A 15,515-nucleotide genomic window follows, 5' to 3' on the forward strand; every position below is an offset into this window, starting at 1 on the left:
ATGGTTTTAAGGGAAAACAAAACAAAAAACTGACAAAATAACGGGGGTAGTCTTTATAACACCGGTTTATCTTAAAAAAAAAAAAAAAACTGCAGCAACTCCAGTAGTTGTGAACCTCATGAGCTTGTTTCCCATTTACAGTAAGAGCAGGGCTGGAGGAGCAAGGAGTTGGTCACAAAGTGAGATATCTGCATTCAGTGGACAAAACAGAGTAACTGGCTCTTGGATTACCACCAGGTAATCTCTGCCTACCCCAATGCCTTTGCTGATCTGGCGTTTAGTTCTCGAAACTGGCCTTTCACATTCCAGCTTGAAACTTCAGCAATATACTCACAAACCACCAAGGCTTCCAGGAAGTTACCTGTCTGGCAATGCAAATCTTTGCCCAGAAATTTAGAACAGGCATCAATAAATACAGACGCACACACACACACACACATAAATATATCCTGAGTTACTGACCTCTGAACTTCTTTGGAGGGTTGGCAAGGTCACCTGCATCTGGCTGAACCACACATCTGTCATCCACTAACCTAGAAAAACAAAAGTTGTTACATTTACTAAAACATATATGTCTGCATTTATGTATGTTGTTGGCAAACATGTCATATCTTTGGTACTGAAATTCACACATTTTTCTAATTTAATTGAAAAGCTGAAGCTACAGTTTTTCAGACACAAGGAGGGACATTTAAGTTCAAGCAGGTTAGCTTGGCCATAACCCTGCCACTGCTCACAGATCCCTGTATCTGCACTGAAGACTTTTAAAAGCACGCAGGGTAAGCAGCTTTTGTGTGGGTACAAGATTGTATGTCAACCTCCCTATGCAACCAGCACATGCAGGAAGGGTTCACCAAGGACTTGATGTTTCACAATACTGTTGTAGCTAGAATTTGAATCCAGAGTCTGATATAACACCTTGAAATACAGTCTTCAAACATTCTGCTAATCTTCTTCATAATTTCCAGGTTTCTTCCTCCAGGGGAGGCACCTGAAATCAATATTCAGCTCAGATCAAAACTCACAGGACCAAATTTTCCTTTGGTAGAATGAATAAGCGTTTATTTAACCCACAGCAGAAAATATAAATAACAAATTAAATACGTTTCTCACAACACTTTAGAATTAAATAAACAATAAAATTCAAAAAGATTAAGCGCCCCACTTAGCAGACAAAAAATTGTTAATCTTATCACAGAACTTCCTAAACATAAATTCAGCTTCCCTTCAGGAAGTACCCTGTAAATAATCTGCCTGTTTCAAACAATTAACCAGGAAAATCATGCTTAAGGACACACTACTGCCCTGCCATTCAGCACAAAAGTCTTAGCAGCATTTTCTGTGGGAAACTGCCAGAAAAGGTGTAATTTGGGTTCATCAAAGTTATGCAACAGATGCATTCAGTTTTCACTCAAGTTGAAGGTTTTGGCACCACAAGACCAATCTCCCAGCATGCACGTGAATTTTGTACCCCTAATATGGCAGCTCAGTTCTTGTTACATATTTAGCTGCAACTGCAAGCTTTCGGTGAGAAGAGAAAAGAGAAGGGGCAGCTACAGGAGCCCGAGACAGCCTGCCATGGCCCTCAGGTAGGTGTGTTTTTTGCACAGGTTTATACCTTGGGGCTTAGCAAGAACAAAGACAGGTTTGGAGAGCAGGATTTAGAAGAATCACTCCTGCAAGATGCCCTCTGTGTATGAGCTAATAGACCAAAGCTTCCCGTAAGCAGCATCTAAAACCTAGAATCACAGGAAAAACAAGGTTGGACAGAACTACCTCTGTTCCTCTCGCCCCAAGTCAGGACTGTACAGTACTACCTACATCATTCCTGACAGTATCCTGCCTGATTTGTTTTTAAAGGAGTGACAGAGAGTAACTAGGACTGAAGCAAAAAGGCAGGGGAGCAGCAAGACGCCCTTGGCCTTTCCCCACCAGCCCCAGTCCTCACCTATTCCTCTGGGCACCCACTAGTAAGGCAGGAACCGTCCCTACCATGTGTTATCACAGCAGCATCTGCTGAGAGTTGCTGCTTGAAACCTCTCATAGGATGCAATTTCAAAATGTAGCTGGATTTCAAATTTCACCGGCTTCAGTGACTTTCTGAAAACAGGAGACTCCAGAAGGATAAACATTGAAATGCTTTACAGAAGCCTTGCCAAGAGTTTTTAATGTCAAGAAGTACTCCCCGGCTGCGAAATCCTGCTAATGCTTGTCTGAATGAACTCATAAGGTTTAACCCTTAAACAGTGGCAGGATGGAGGACAGTATGCGGGAAGCTGTGTGACTCACAAGGAAAATCCTGTGTTCCTTAGTGACATCTTGTGTACCCTAGTGACAGCTCTAACCATGGATAAAATGCAAAACGTTCATCATGGCACCACATCGCCATAACAAAAGCCATACACAAAACACAGTGCTGGTGCTGAGAAAAACAAACAAGATCCTGTATTCCCTCTGAAATGATCAGCTGCAGAATTCAAATATATTCTGGACATCCTAGGCACAGAAAACAGACATTAAATACTTATCATCAGACATTTTCATTTCAGCATTGCCTAAAGGCGCAAAGATAAGTACCATAAATTAGTTCTGCAGTCATTAGGAACCAAAGACATCAGGCAAGGCAGACAAAGGAGGAAGGAACTGCTACTGCTCCCATCCTATATACAGGAAATGACAGCTCAGAAAGATTAATTGGCATGGGGCAGGACAGTCGAATGTGTGACAGAATAGAAACACCACCTCCTGAGTCCTTCTTGCTCAGTGCTTCAGTTTCTGACACTTTTGTTTCCCACAAAATGTCTTGCAACACAGAACCAAAAAAAAAAAAAAAAAAAAGCACTGCTTTGTCTGTACAGCAGTCTTCCTGCAATTTAATCACCAACATTTTCATATGACGATATTCATCCTGTGTTCCAGGAGTAGGTACTCCGAGGAGTTCAGGAGCTACTTGTTTACTGCAGAGGTACTTGTTACGGTGGCATAGCGAGAGCCGAGTTCCGTACCACACACAATGCAAGGACTTCAGCCTCTGACTCTCAGCAGAAAGAGGCTTCTCAAACACAGAGCACTTCCCCTGAATACACAATTCATAATATTCAAACCCCACTTTTTAAAGCAAGACAGAGAGCAGATGTTGGTTTATTACCAAAGTCTGGTAGGTGGCTGCATTAATGGCCTATGCAGCCTGCAAACAATTCATTTGAGGTGGGAAATCAAGTAACAGACTTGACCACAAAACATCCTGGGCACCTGCGGCTTCCACCATGCCACTATGCAGCACCTTCCATCATCACTTACTTGCTGCTTTGCATAGAAGGCCAAAGAGCACAAAGTAAGACTTTGCTGATAAAGGAAGAGTTTACTATGTTATACAATCAAATGTGCTATCTATTTAAATACTGATCTAAATTATTAAACAAATATTCAAGCCATTGTACCATCAAAAAAGCTTTGGCAAACTTCAAAGGGCTTAATGGTTTCATTCTTTTGCTGGACTGCAAATAAACAGAACTGCTTTGTGCTCCCTATTGTCATTTATTACATGTTAGATGTGACATGACTATTTCAATTTTTAATGGTGGCTGCACAAAAATGACAAACAAGTTCCCTGCACGTGTATGGCATGATTTTATTTGTGCAAGTTTCTCCCTAAATATCTGGTTTATGCACAATGCTTTAAGTAATCACTGCAGATCTGCAGTAATTAAGTTGTACAGTACCTTAGTGGTGCCTCAGATAAATCATTAGAGAAGTCAAAATAACAACTGTGGCACCGGACCTTTACGCATACCCCTTTGTATACAGTAATTGCAGAGTTAGGGTCTGAAAGTAACAACGTTCATGGGACTGCTGGTCTTAGCTACCACAATCATTCTCCCACTGAAGCCAGTGAAAGTTTTTCCACTCCCTGCAGGGGAACTAAGGGCAGTTCCTCATTATGCCACTCACCAGACAACCTCATGGACAAGCAGGTATTAAAGTCATTAAGACCTCATGCTACACTGTACAAAGTCACATTTAACAAGAAATAAAGCTACCTATAACAATGTCCAGAAGTTAAGGCATGCTTCAGAGAAGGGCAACAAAGCTGGTGAAGGACCTGGAACACAAGTCCTGTGAGGAGCGGCTGACGGAACTGGGGTTGTTTAGTCTGGAGAAGAGGAGGCTCAGGGGAGATGTCATTGCTCTCTACAGCTGCCTGAAAGGAAGGTGTGGGGAGCTGGGGGTTAGCCTCTTCTCACAGGTAACTAGTGATAGGGCTGGAGGGAATGGCCTCAAGTTGCACCAGGGAAGGTTTAGGTTGGAAATTAGGAGATATTTCTTCTCAGAAGGAGCAGTCAGGCATTGGAATGGGTTGCCCAGGGAGGTGGTGGAGTCACCGTCCCTGGGAGTGTTAAAAGAAAGGTTGGACCTAGTGCTTAGGGACATGGTTTTGTGAGTGAAATTGGTAGTAGGGTGATGGTTGGACCAGATGATACTGGAGGTCTTTTCCAACCTTAATGATTCTGTGGTTCTTCTCAGTGGAGGCAGAGGGAAAAAGGCAGCTTTCAGCTCACCTGGTAAGCACGGAATCATAAAATATCCCGAGTTGGAAGGGATCATTGAGCCCAACTCTTGGCACCACCCAGGTCTACCCAAAAATTCAGACCATGTGACTAAAATCACAGTCCAAACGCTTCTTAAACTCCGACAGGCTTGGTGCCGTGACTGCTTCCCTGGGGAGCCTGTTCCAGTGCACGACAAGCCTCTCAGTGAAGAACCTCTTCCTGATATCCAGCCTGAACCTCCCCATCACAGCTTGACACCATTCCCACGGGTCCTATCGCTGGTTACTAAAGAGAATAGATCGGTGCCTGCCCCTCCACTGCCCCTCGTGAGGAAGCTGTAGACTGTGATGAGGTCTCCCCTCAGCCTCCTCTTTTCCAGGCTGAACAGGCCAAGTGACATCAGCCGCTCCTCATACATCTTCCCCGCTAGGCCCTTCACTGTCTTAGTAGGCCTCTTCTGGACAATTTGCCAGGACACTGCAACACAACAAGGAATTGTCATCTTCCTCTCCCCTCATCTCCCACCACCATCTGGTGGGGTAAAATCTGTCCTTTCTCTCCACATGCAAAACCAAGCATGTTTAGACACATTCAGTTTGGCACGATTTTGCAGCAATGAATTCCATCTGTAAGGTGACACCTTTCTGCAACATATTCATGAGCAGTTTTAAACACACTGCCACTTGTGTTTGGTGGTGTTTCAGCAGTAAGATGACAGGAACACTATTTCCTGATGCTATGCATTCAGAACTTGCCTAATATCACCTTCAAGCTTTTCAAACAGCTTCTACAAATGGTCCACTCCCTAGGCACTGGACAGAAGCAGCAGAACAATAACTTGGGGTAATTCCCACTACATCTTTCTTCTGGGTACAGAAGCAGCTTTTCTAGGGACTTTCAGGAAAAAAGAAAAAAAATTTAAAAAACACAATGCGTATGCATAGGGCCAGTGTGTCTTAACTATATTTGGAGAAATGGGAGCAGTGGGACTATAGGGTAGAAGTGTAACTGGTAAGACAGACGTGTTGGCATAAAAGACTACTGGTAGACAGGTTTACAGGTATGAATCATTTATGCTAAATGAGCCTTCAAGTTCTACAAGCCATTCAGATTACCTAACACAAGCTAAAGTTAAATATACCTAAGGTTTCTAGGAACTTGCAGGTATAGCACAAGGCTCATGGAATAGTCATATAGCAACAATCCTAGAAAAATTATTCACAGTGATGAGTTATTTTAAAATTACTACTGAGATACAATCACATTCTGTAAAACAAAAAACATTGTAAGAGAAGAGATACCATGCCAGAAAAGCGATGATGATGGATTTCATGAATTTTAGGTCTTTTTCATGTTAGGTGCCTTTTAGATTGTCCAAGACAGCAGTCACATAGTCTATATTCATGTATCGTCAATCTGAAGAGTTGAAGAGTTGTGCCTTCAATTTAAAAAAATACCATCCTGAAAGTTTTGTCTCATCCTACAAAAAGAGCAAGACTTTCACTTTTTGTAGCCAAGATTACTAAATAAAACAATATAGAAAATAACACACAAGAGGAGACAAAACATACTAGCATATAAACTCTTATATATATATATATATATATATATATATATATATATATAAAACTACATGAATGCAGATTCTTGTGCCTAACTTTTTAAAAAATACACAACTACTGACGTCTATTATAACACGGGGATGTGCAGAGCTGAGCTTGGTACTCTTTACACATATGTAGAGTATTTTATCCCTCAAAAAGCTCAATAAATAAACCTAGAGTGTGTTAGACTGAAGACACTTCCTCTCTCAGTCACTCAGCTTTCACTCTTTGTTCCTGCAGTATCATCCTTTCGCTGATTTTCTCAGCAGGGTAAGGCCTCACAACATCAGGAGGAGGGGACAACACTGACAAGAGATATCAGCAAGAGAAGCTGGACATTTTAATCGCGAGTGGAGCCAAGCCTGATCTCTGTTCAGCATCAATTCACAAATCATGCTGAGGTTATGTCCCAAAGGCACAACCTCAACACCCTCATGAGCAAAAGAGCCCTCAAAGCCTCCCTTCCTTTTTTCCACAGCCATCCCTACACACATACAGCCTCCTTATCTGAAACACTCCTCTAGAGCACCTTCCGCCCAAAGCACTTCTTCCTTTCCTAACTTGAGCTCTCGCCTGCAAAGCTTCTCCTGCCTTCCTCACATCCCAGCACGCAGTAACTGCTCGGGAAGAGAGGTGCCAGTCATATTAGTAAGGAGCCGACCAATAATGAACAATAGGTTATTAACATTTTGCTGCCCTGGAAATCAAGCATCAAATACGCAAGTGCCAAAACAATCAGGTCCACCCAGTTCTTCTCCAGGTCCACCCACTTTTCATTTCAGTTTGCCTCTTATCAGGCATCTAGGTCAGCCCAGTTCTTGCTTGCTTCAAGCAGTCTCCTGCCAAAACTCTAGAGTTATTATACCTCACCCTTCCCAAAATGTGAGTTCATACTCCTTTTTGACTACCAATCCTGATTCAAATGATTTACAGCTCTATGACGTAGCTCCCACTGTATGAAATTTGTGCTTTTCCTGTCTCCTTCCTTTACAAAGCGTAACTTTTCATCCTCTTCTTTTCACATCTTTAATCTTTCAGGGTCTCCTATATTAAACCCAGCTTGCACAAAAAATGAAAAGGATCTTCCCTGCACTTAGAGCAGGGCTAAGAGCTCCTGTACCATCTGGGAAAACTGCATGTTAAAAATTTCTTTTGGTCACAGTACTCGGTATTTACACAATTGCTGCACTTCATGCCAATGAGGCACAGCAGCACAGACTAAAAAGTCTGACTCTTGCTTATCTTTAACATCAGCAACTTTATCCTTCCTTTTCTAAACAAATCTTAATTGGCAAAAATGCAAAGCTCAACATAGGTTGAAAGATGCTATTAAATAAACATCCCTACTCTGGGGAAAAAAATATATATATCTGAAATACTCGAAACAGCAAATAAATTTCACCATAAGCCATCCTCAGTTTAAAGCATGAATGTAGGTGTATTTGTGCATTTTTATCTCAGTCACACAGATCAGGAACACTTAGCTATTCTTGCCATGCTGAAAAGTGCTTATGTAGGGCACTTTGAACTGTATTATCAAACACTAAGGAGAAACAAGGGCACAAACCAATGTACCAAGCGTATACTGGAAAATGAAACAACAGCATACAGACAGACAGTTTCACAGCTGCATTAACAATTGCACTAATAAGCAGCCCTAAAGTTTTTTCTTTATCTGATAGCATATTCATATATTCTTGTAACTGTACCTGCAGGCTTGCAAGTCAGAGAGGAAAAAAGTTTTGCCTGTTCAGTTAAGTACCTCAGCTATAAATCTTGAATGCCACCTTGTTATTCTTCTGTATTGTATTATATCCAGTCATGCTTTTAGTTTCAGAAAACTGTTCAGTACAACTTATTTATCTATTTTACAGTTGTATTTACATTTAAAACATTATATAAACTAACATAAATAGCAATAGAATTAAAATAATGGTAACAATAGAACACAATGCTACTTGGGAGATTGCAGTGCAGGGGTGAAAACTGGGTTCTTAGATTTTAGTCTCAGTTCTACAATTTTCTTAGTATAATGGGTAAGTCATTTAAGCATGAGGAAAATGGTACGAACTTGAAGTTGGGTATACTAATTTTGCCAGGGAACTCAACATTTGCACAGGATGTCAAGACCTTGACATTAATAAAACATAAGTTACATCACTTCTTAGTGGTGCAAAGCACTCCTATTCTCTGCTGTCAAAATGAGACTTCAGAACAAGCAATGGGAGAAAGAGGTGTGCCACCCTGCCCCACCTGGCTTACTCCCCAGTCATACGAAGTCCTACTCTAAAACAGTGTTTTGGTCAAAGGCTTGTTTTGGCTTTAGTCTGCCTCAGTAGCCTTGAAAAACAAATTGCATTCCCATAAAATCAAGTAAACATCAGATTATTATTTTATTTCTTTTTAGAAAATATGAAAAGTAAAACTAACTTACAAAGACGTCACAATAGCCTACAGGCATTTGACAAAAGGAAATCTTATACAGGAAAGCATCCTCTTTCAGATAATTTTTTTATTGAGACATTCTTTTAAAGCTAAGAAATTGAAAGGATAAAATGAGTATTAGGAAAGCTTTCTGAAAATGAGCAGTAGCAACTTGCAGAACATAGACCCATTGACAATATGCATCACCTGGGAGACTGGACAAATTTTCCGTTACTATTGTGTTTTCCTTTTTGGGTGAAATCCTGGCTCTCTTTGAACTCACTGGCAAGATTTCCACTGATGTCTGTGAGACCAAGATTTCACCCCAACTACCCTGCCTTCCCAAAAGTGCACTGGGGCATGAAGTGCTGTATAGATGAAAAGCAGTGTCAGCACAAGGTGCACAGCTCTTCCAGAGATTCTTCAAAAGCATGGAGTCCACTGCTGTCATTACCACCAGCAAGCTCACCACTGCCAAGGCAAGTTCACCTGGAGATGGGATGGAAAATGGCATTCTTGCAGCTTAAGTTCAGCCATGAAAGCATAAGGTGTCTAGCTCAAATCCATCATCTAAGCCCCTTTTGTAGTCCAGATTGAGAGATGGACACCTCCAGAGGGCAATACCAACCTTTTCTAGGATAGATGTGTAAAACAGGAGGTTGAAGCACCCTCTGGACACAGCCTCTCTCTCTCCCCTTTCCCTATATTCTACCTCACATCATGTCAAGAGGACCATACTTTTGCAAAACAATCTAAGTGAGCCCTCCAACCACCCTGCAAGTCCTCAGGATGGAGGTGGTAGCGTTCTGCCAGGCTTTCCTTCTGGTTCAGCCTGAACATCAGGCAATTTTCCTTGTGCCTGGCACAGGCCCAGCTGAGAATCCGAGGTGGACCGAGCCGAGAAATTCTTCCTCCACCCATTCAGCTTTTGTGTACCCCAGAGCAAAACAAGGCTGGTAACACCACTCTCTTGAAGGTGCATGCTTACTGGTACGTTTTACAACTATCAGAGAAAAAAGCATGTTAATGTGCCTACACATAGGGTACAAAGAATACGCTCCTCAAAGTCTGCGAAGTCTTCTCTTAAAAATATATCCAGCATGACCCACAGCATACCTTTAAGGGTGAGTGTTTTTGTGCTGATACAATTTGTTTCAGAAGACTCCAATCACCAAGGTGTGGTGGGATCAAAAGAGAAAAATCTTCCTTCAGTTTCAATTAAGCTTGCTCAACTATTGCTTGTGAGGACAATTGTGAAGGACTGTTTTAGTTAATTGCACACAAAAAGAAGAAGGTAAAGAAAGCTATACCAATCGTTACAGTCTTGCTAAAACTGGAAATTTGACCATTTCAATAAAAGACTTCAAAAAGTGGAATGCAATACAAGCAAATCCAAAAAACATCACTTTCCACTCACCTGCTGTGCTATAGTATGTTTGAGGAATTACCCCACAGACAGTATTCAACTGAGGCTTTATGTTCCTGAGGTTAAAAGTCGCATACCACAAATGTTCATCATAATCTCCAAATATTCTATTTGTTTCTTATAGGAGCATCCAAAGCATCCTTCATCAAAGTTTTTAAATATGATCTAATGCTGGCAGCTCTTCTACTTATTTCTTATTCCAACTGGCTACATATTGAAAGCAAAACCTGTAACGAGTCCAGGATTTGGCCCAGCACAAACAGGGTGCTACTTGAAGCTGCTTAAATACCCAACTTTAGCTCTACTTGACTACACATTACTATTACAATAACAGGTCTGCCCCTCAGCCTTCCCAACATAAAAAAGCATAGATGAAGTAGAATTACGAGGTATATTGCCATAACATACATGAGAAGCACTGACACTGTGACCACTACTAATTGTTAACAGGATTTTTCAAAAGTATTCAAGCCTACATCTTGACACGAACTTTAGGCGTGTAATTCACAAATCTGTCCCTGTCAGACCCTTAAATTTCTACAGTCCACAAGAAGGACCTGGGAGTATTGGTTGAGAGTCAGCTGAATATGAGCCAGCAGTGTGCTCAGGTGGCCAAGAAGGCCAACAGCATCCTGGCTTGTATAAGAAGCAGGGTGGCCAGCAGGGCTAGGGAAGTGATTGTCCCCCTGTACTCGGCTCTGGTGAGGCCTCACCTCGAGTACTGTGTTCAGTTTTGGGCTCCTCGCTACAAGAAGGACATGGAAGTGCTTGAGACAGTCCAGAGAAGGGTGACGAAGCTGGTGAGGGGTCTGGAGAACAAGTCCTATGAGGAGCGGCTGAGGGAGCTGGGGTTGTTCAGCCTGGAGAAGAGGAGGCTCAGGGGCGACCTCATTGCACTCTACAGGCACATTAAAGGAGGCTGTAGAGAGATGGGGGTTGGTCTATTCTCCCATGTGCCTGGTGACAGGACAAGGGGGAATGGGCTGAAGTTGTGCCAGGGGAGGTTTAGGTTGGATATTAGGAAGAACTTCTTTACTGAGAGGGTTGTGAGGCATTGGAGTGGGCTGCCCAGGGAAGTGGTGGAGTCACCATCCCTGGAGGTCTTTAAAAGATGTTCAGCTGTTGAACTTAAAGATATGATTTAGTGGAGGACTTGTTAGTGTTAGGTCAGAAGTTGGACTCAATGATCTCGAGGTCTCTTCCAACCTAGACAATTCTGTGATTCTGTGATTCAAAACGAGCTCCTACTAATGGCAGCTCCGGTCTCAAGATCAGGGAGGGATGCAGAACTTGTTGCAAGGTTAGCTACTCAGCCACAGGCAGCAAAGCAAAGCCAGCAGCAGAGAAAAAATAAAATAATCGAAAGCAATTCTACATTCAACTCACACCAGAATTCACGCTTTTTATTCAGCTCTTCTTTAGCTACATTGCACATCTTTGAGCATCCACTTGAAAGTGCTGTTTTGAAGAATTGTGCACTAATGAAAGGAAATGGAAAGGCTGAATTTGTCACGGTTAACACCATTTAATGGAAGCAGAGAAAGGTTTACTCAGAAAAGTACTGTTGAGAAATGCCAGTATCTGTCCAGTGATCAAAAAAGTGACTTCATCACTGAAAACAGTAATTAAGGCATTCACACCTACACATCAAAAGGCACATATATAGGCTCATATATATTGTCATATAAAGGGTGCATAAGCAAAGGGAGAGAATTAGGATGCTTACATTTAGCTGAAGTACTATAATGTAAAAATATCAGTTTACATAGATAAACCAGTCTCAAATGCTACTGTAAAATCTCCAAAATACCTCAATAATTTTTGTGACAGTAATATAGACAAAGACATAGATACACACGTAAATGCACACTTACAACAAACAATCAATTCTGCAAACGCAACCTGGAATCTAGTACTGGAAACTAAATCGAGTTCTTTTGGTATTCTGAAGCATAAAGACTAATAACCCCACGGACCAATATATGTCACTTGTAAAAATGTGTGTATAAAACATGTCTTTATCAAAACGCATTTTACACATTTTGCAGTATAATGAGGAATTTAGGTGTTTATCTTCAACTTTTTCCTAAAGTTGAAAAAACATATCCTTTTACATATGAGACATCAAAGCCCTTTGCATTCCAAACTTTGTTGTATGTCAGGATACCAAAGCTGGACCCACTTGATTTCAGGTTGGGATACCAAAGTTGGACCCACTTGATTTCAGATGCCTTCAAATGATGACAAGTCCTGAGCTAGCACGAACACATGTAATTCCATTGAAGTTAGTCAAGCAGTGCTATTTGACAGCAACAAGGCATCCAACCCATTTTTTTTAATATTAGTTCTTCGGTTTGTCTTGGCTTACGTGTCTCAGAGCCTGTCTCCAATGTAGATCAGCATATCATGCTGCCACAGTCACGCAGCAGGACTTGGGCCATCACGTTTGGGAACAAATCTGGGCTTGATACCAGGAACACGAACCTTCCACAACCTTTCTCATGAAGGCAATGCTCTGGAAGCACAGCATTGCTCGCGTTTGCTTTCAAATAAAAGGAGACAGCTCTCAGTTTAACACTATTCCAGCCACGAGGCTGTACCTAGCAAATAATTCAACTCTCACAATCCTACTGCTGGTTTCAGCATTTACTTCTGCCTCCAGGGATGAGGACTTGGCTTGCAAGAATTGACTGAAAGAGGTCTGTTCACCCTTTGATACATGGCCAGCTCTCATTGATGTTAACGAGAATTATGCACAGCTATTAAAGGATAAGAGAACACTTTAGATCAACACATGTTCCAATTTTCTAAACAAAAGATTGTTTTTTAATTTTCATTTTGCAATTATAAATGTTTACAGTTTTTTGCAGCTGGGCCAGATATTTTTGCAGATTTCTCTTTGCTTTTCTGTTTCTTCAGTGTCAAAGAAAAAAAAAAAAAAAAAACAACAACAATGAAAAACTTCCAAACAAAACCAGCTGAAAAATTACAGTGACTTTATTTACTTGTTTTTAAACTAAGCAGAGCCAGTTTCCCACTGGGACAGATCATTTTGGCAGCTGTTCCAGATTATTTCAGATCTGCTTTCCCAGTAGCTGGGAGCAGCTCTTGGAGCATTTTGCCACACCTACACCCAACCTGTACATGCTCGCTTGAGAGAAGTTACTGCTGAGAAGCAAGCTGAAGAGGAAATGGCAGGGAATGCTCCTTCCACAGGGCAAAGAAGTTGGGAAGTAGGAGAGTCAAGAAAGAGCAGCCACGGATAAGATGGCAAAACCTTCTGTGCAGGTCCACAGGTATGAAGGCAAAGGTGGGGAAAAAAAAGAAAAAAAAAAAAAGCTAGTTCATTGCTGTGCCAGTCATGTGAATCTCTCAAAAATAGCATTTTAAAGTAGGAAAATACCACAGTAAGCATGCTCCAACTTCAGAACTGCATCAGACCTTTCTCAAATTGACCACAACGCAGGCTAGAGTCCCTCCTGGCTCTAACGCAGCGAGGCTATACTTACAATAGCAAATTAAATGTGCCTAAGAACATTCCCAGGCTCCAAGGACAAGTGGCATGGAAAAGACCATGTGTACGTCACCAGCTCCTCTGCACTGAAGACAGGGTGGGGTCGCTGTGTTCTCCAGAAGGAGTTTCCAGGAGCTCTCCAACCCCCTGCTTCTGCACAGGGTTCGGGGACAACCTTAGCAGAAGTGCCAAAATCCTGCCAGGAGTCACGCTGGCAGGTTGGCTGGTACAGGTGAATATGTTCCCACACCCTAGGGAGCATATGATCACATGCTGATGTACCAAAACAGGAGGTATTTTGTAGCGGGAGATATTTTGGAAAACAGTCTCGTTCTTAACTTAGTACTTCCACTTGTGCTCTCAGTGTTGACAACATTATGCTGAAGGAGGACAGCATGGGCATTTTTATCAGCACCTAAACATCAGAGCAGGAACTGCTGAACACTGAACAACACTGACTCGCAGGCTGTGCTGTCAGGTGTCCAAATATTATATCATCTACTAAGGTGTGTCTTAACAACAAGCTCTGTTACAAAGACATGAATTTGGCCTTTCACTTGAAGGCCCTCCAGTTTTGCAGCATTCTTTTCGGCTGAACCAACATGGTTCCAGGTCTCTTCATACAGTTTTTATCCTGACACCATAACAGAAGAAAAACACCTCCAAGTAATCACTTTCTGCTTGGAGAACTGGAGTTCTGGATCACTTACATGCAATAACCGGAATAAGGTAGCAGACAAATAAACCACATCTTCTATAAAAGCCTGTACTTCAGTGATACAGTAAGTGGAGAATGGAATCCACTTAATTTTTCCTTTTAAGTGCATTATTGCGGTGCAGTAATTATTAACACTTAAATTACAACCCCATAAAATCCATGGTTTTAATGATGTAGATGATGTAGACTACGTTTTACCTGGGGAAGCTCCAGGACAGGAAGCATGGTTCCTCCTTCTGGATCAATGAGTTGAAAGCACTGTTATTCTCAAACACAACCCAGGCATGCACAACACACCATCTCCCCCTATGTCAAAGTACATATCTCATAAACCAAGAGAAATCAGCATGAGAGTTACAACCAACCCATTTGCAAAAGTTTTTAAGGTCATTGGCAATCAACTCTAGAAGAACTGAGAAGGCATTGCTTTTTTTTTTTCCAAGTCTTGGTCTTTTCTAGTGCTGTATAAATATATATATGTTCACTGAATATATAATAATAAATATATTATATATATAATATAATATAATTATATATTATATAATAATTATATAATTGTATGATATATAATTATATGTAATTATAAATATTATATTATATTAATATATGTATATATAAAACCTCTGCTATATGTAAAACTTCTATATACAAAATAATATATATATATATATAAAACCTCTATTTTCAGTGATTAGGAAAAGAGCATGTGTTACTCTGCTGTGCAGAGAAATGTTAAAAATGGTCTGAAAGTTCAAAAACAAGAAGATCAAGAGAACAAATACGATTACTTTTTTAGATCTCATGATTTTTCAAACCCATCTCTTTTGTTTGTGGGGTATCTGACTCATAATTTTCAGAAACAAACAGGAAATACTGCAGACATCTCCAAGTATTTCCTCTCTCCACCCCGCCACCGGCCTTGTCTTTTACTTTAATTCTGGACAGTTTATAGTCCCTTTCACTACACCAGCAATGAAATAGCACTACTCTACACTGGCTCTAGTGTACCAGACGTGCAAGAGCTTCCCTCCTCTTGCCCAAACCCAGAGAAAGGTGTCCTTCCTCCTCTTGTCATGATGAAGTGAGGCCTTCTTGCATCCCCCACAATGTCAGATGAGAAAGCAAAGGCACTCCGCCATGCTTCACTCCAATTCAACCACAGCACCTACAGCAAGCACCATCTTGCTGGCCCTGCCCCCAATGGTTAGCGAGCTCACACACTGCCCGAGGAAGCCCAAGCAGCTGGCAGCAGCACGTGTGGGCTGTCAGAGGGCCAAGC

At 41.4% G+C, this 15,515-nt stretch overlaps 1 protein-coding gene across 7 annotated transcripts in view; it reads right to left on the bottom strand.

Moving 5' to 3' along the window:
- The window catches only part of ITPR2 (inositol 1,4,5-trisphosphate receptor type 2), a 273,831-nt gene that overhangs the window by 237,488 nt on the left and 20,828 nt on the right, over positions 1-15,515 (bottom strand). For all 7 annotated transcript variants that reach the window (XM_068655998.1, XM_068655985.1, XM_068655992.1 and 4 more), the window contains exon 2: positions 463-533. Coding sequence is in view for 5 of the 7 variants with exons in the window: in XM_068655985.1 (XP_068512086.1) it covers positions 463-533 (71 nt within the window). In the remaining 2 variants the exon portion in view is untranslated. The remainder of the gene's footprint in view (positions 1-462; positions 534-15,515) is intronic.

This window comes from Anas acuta, chromosome 1 (genome assembly GCF_963932015.1).
Source record: "Anas acuta chromosome 1, bAnaAcu1.1, whole genome shotgun sequence".
Classification (NCBI taxonomy): Eukaryota; Metazoa; Chordata; class Aves; order Anseriformes; family Anatidae; genus Anas; species Anas acuta.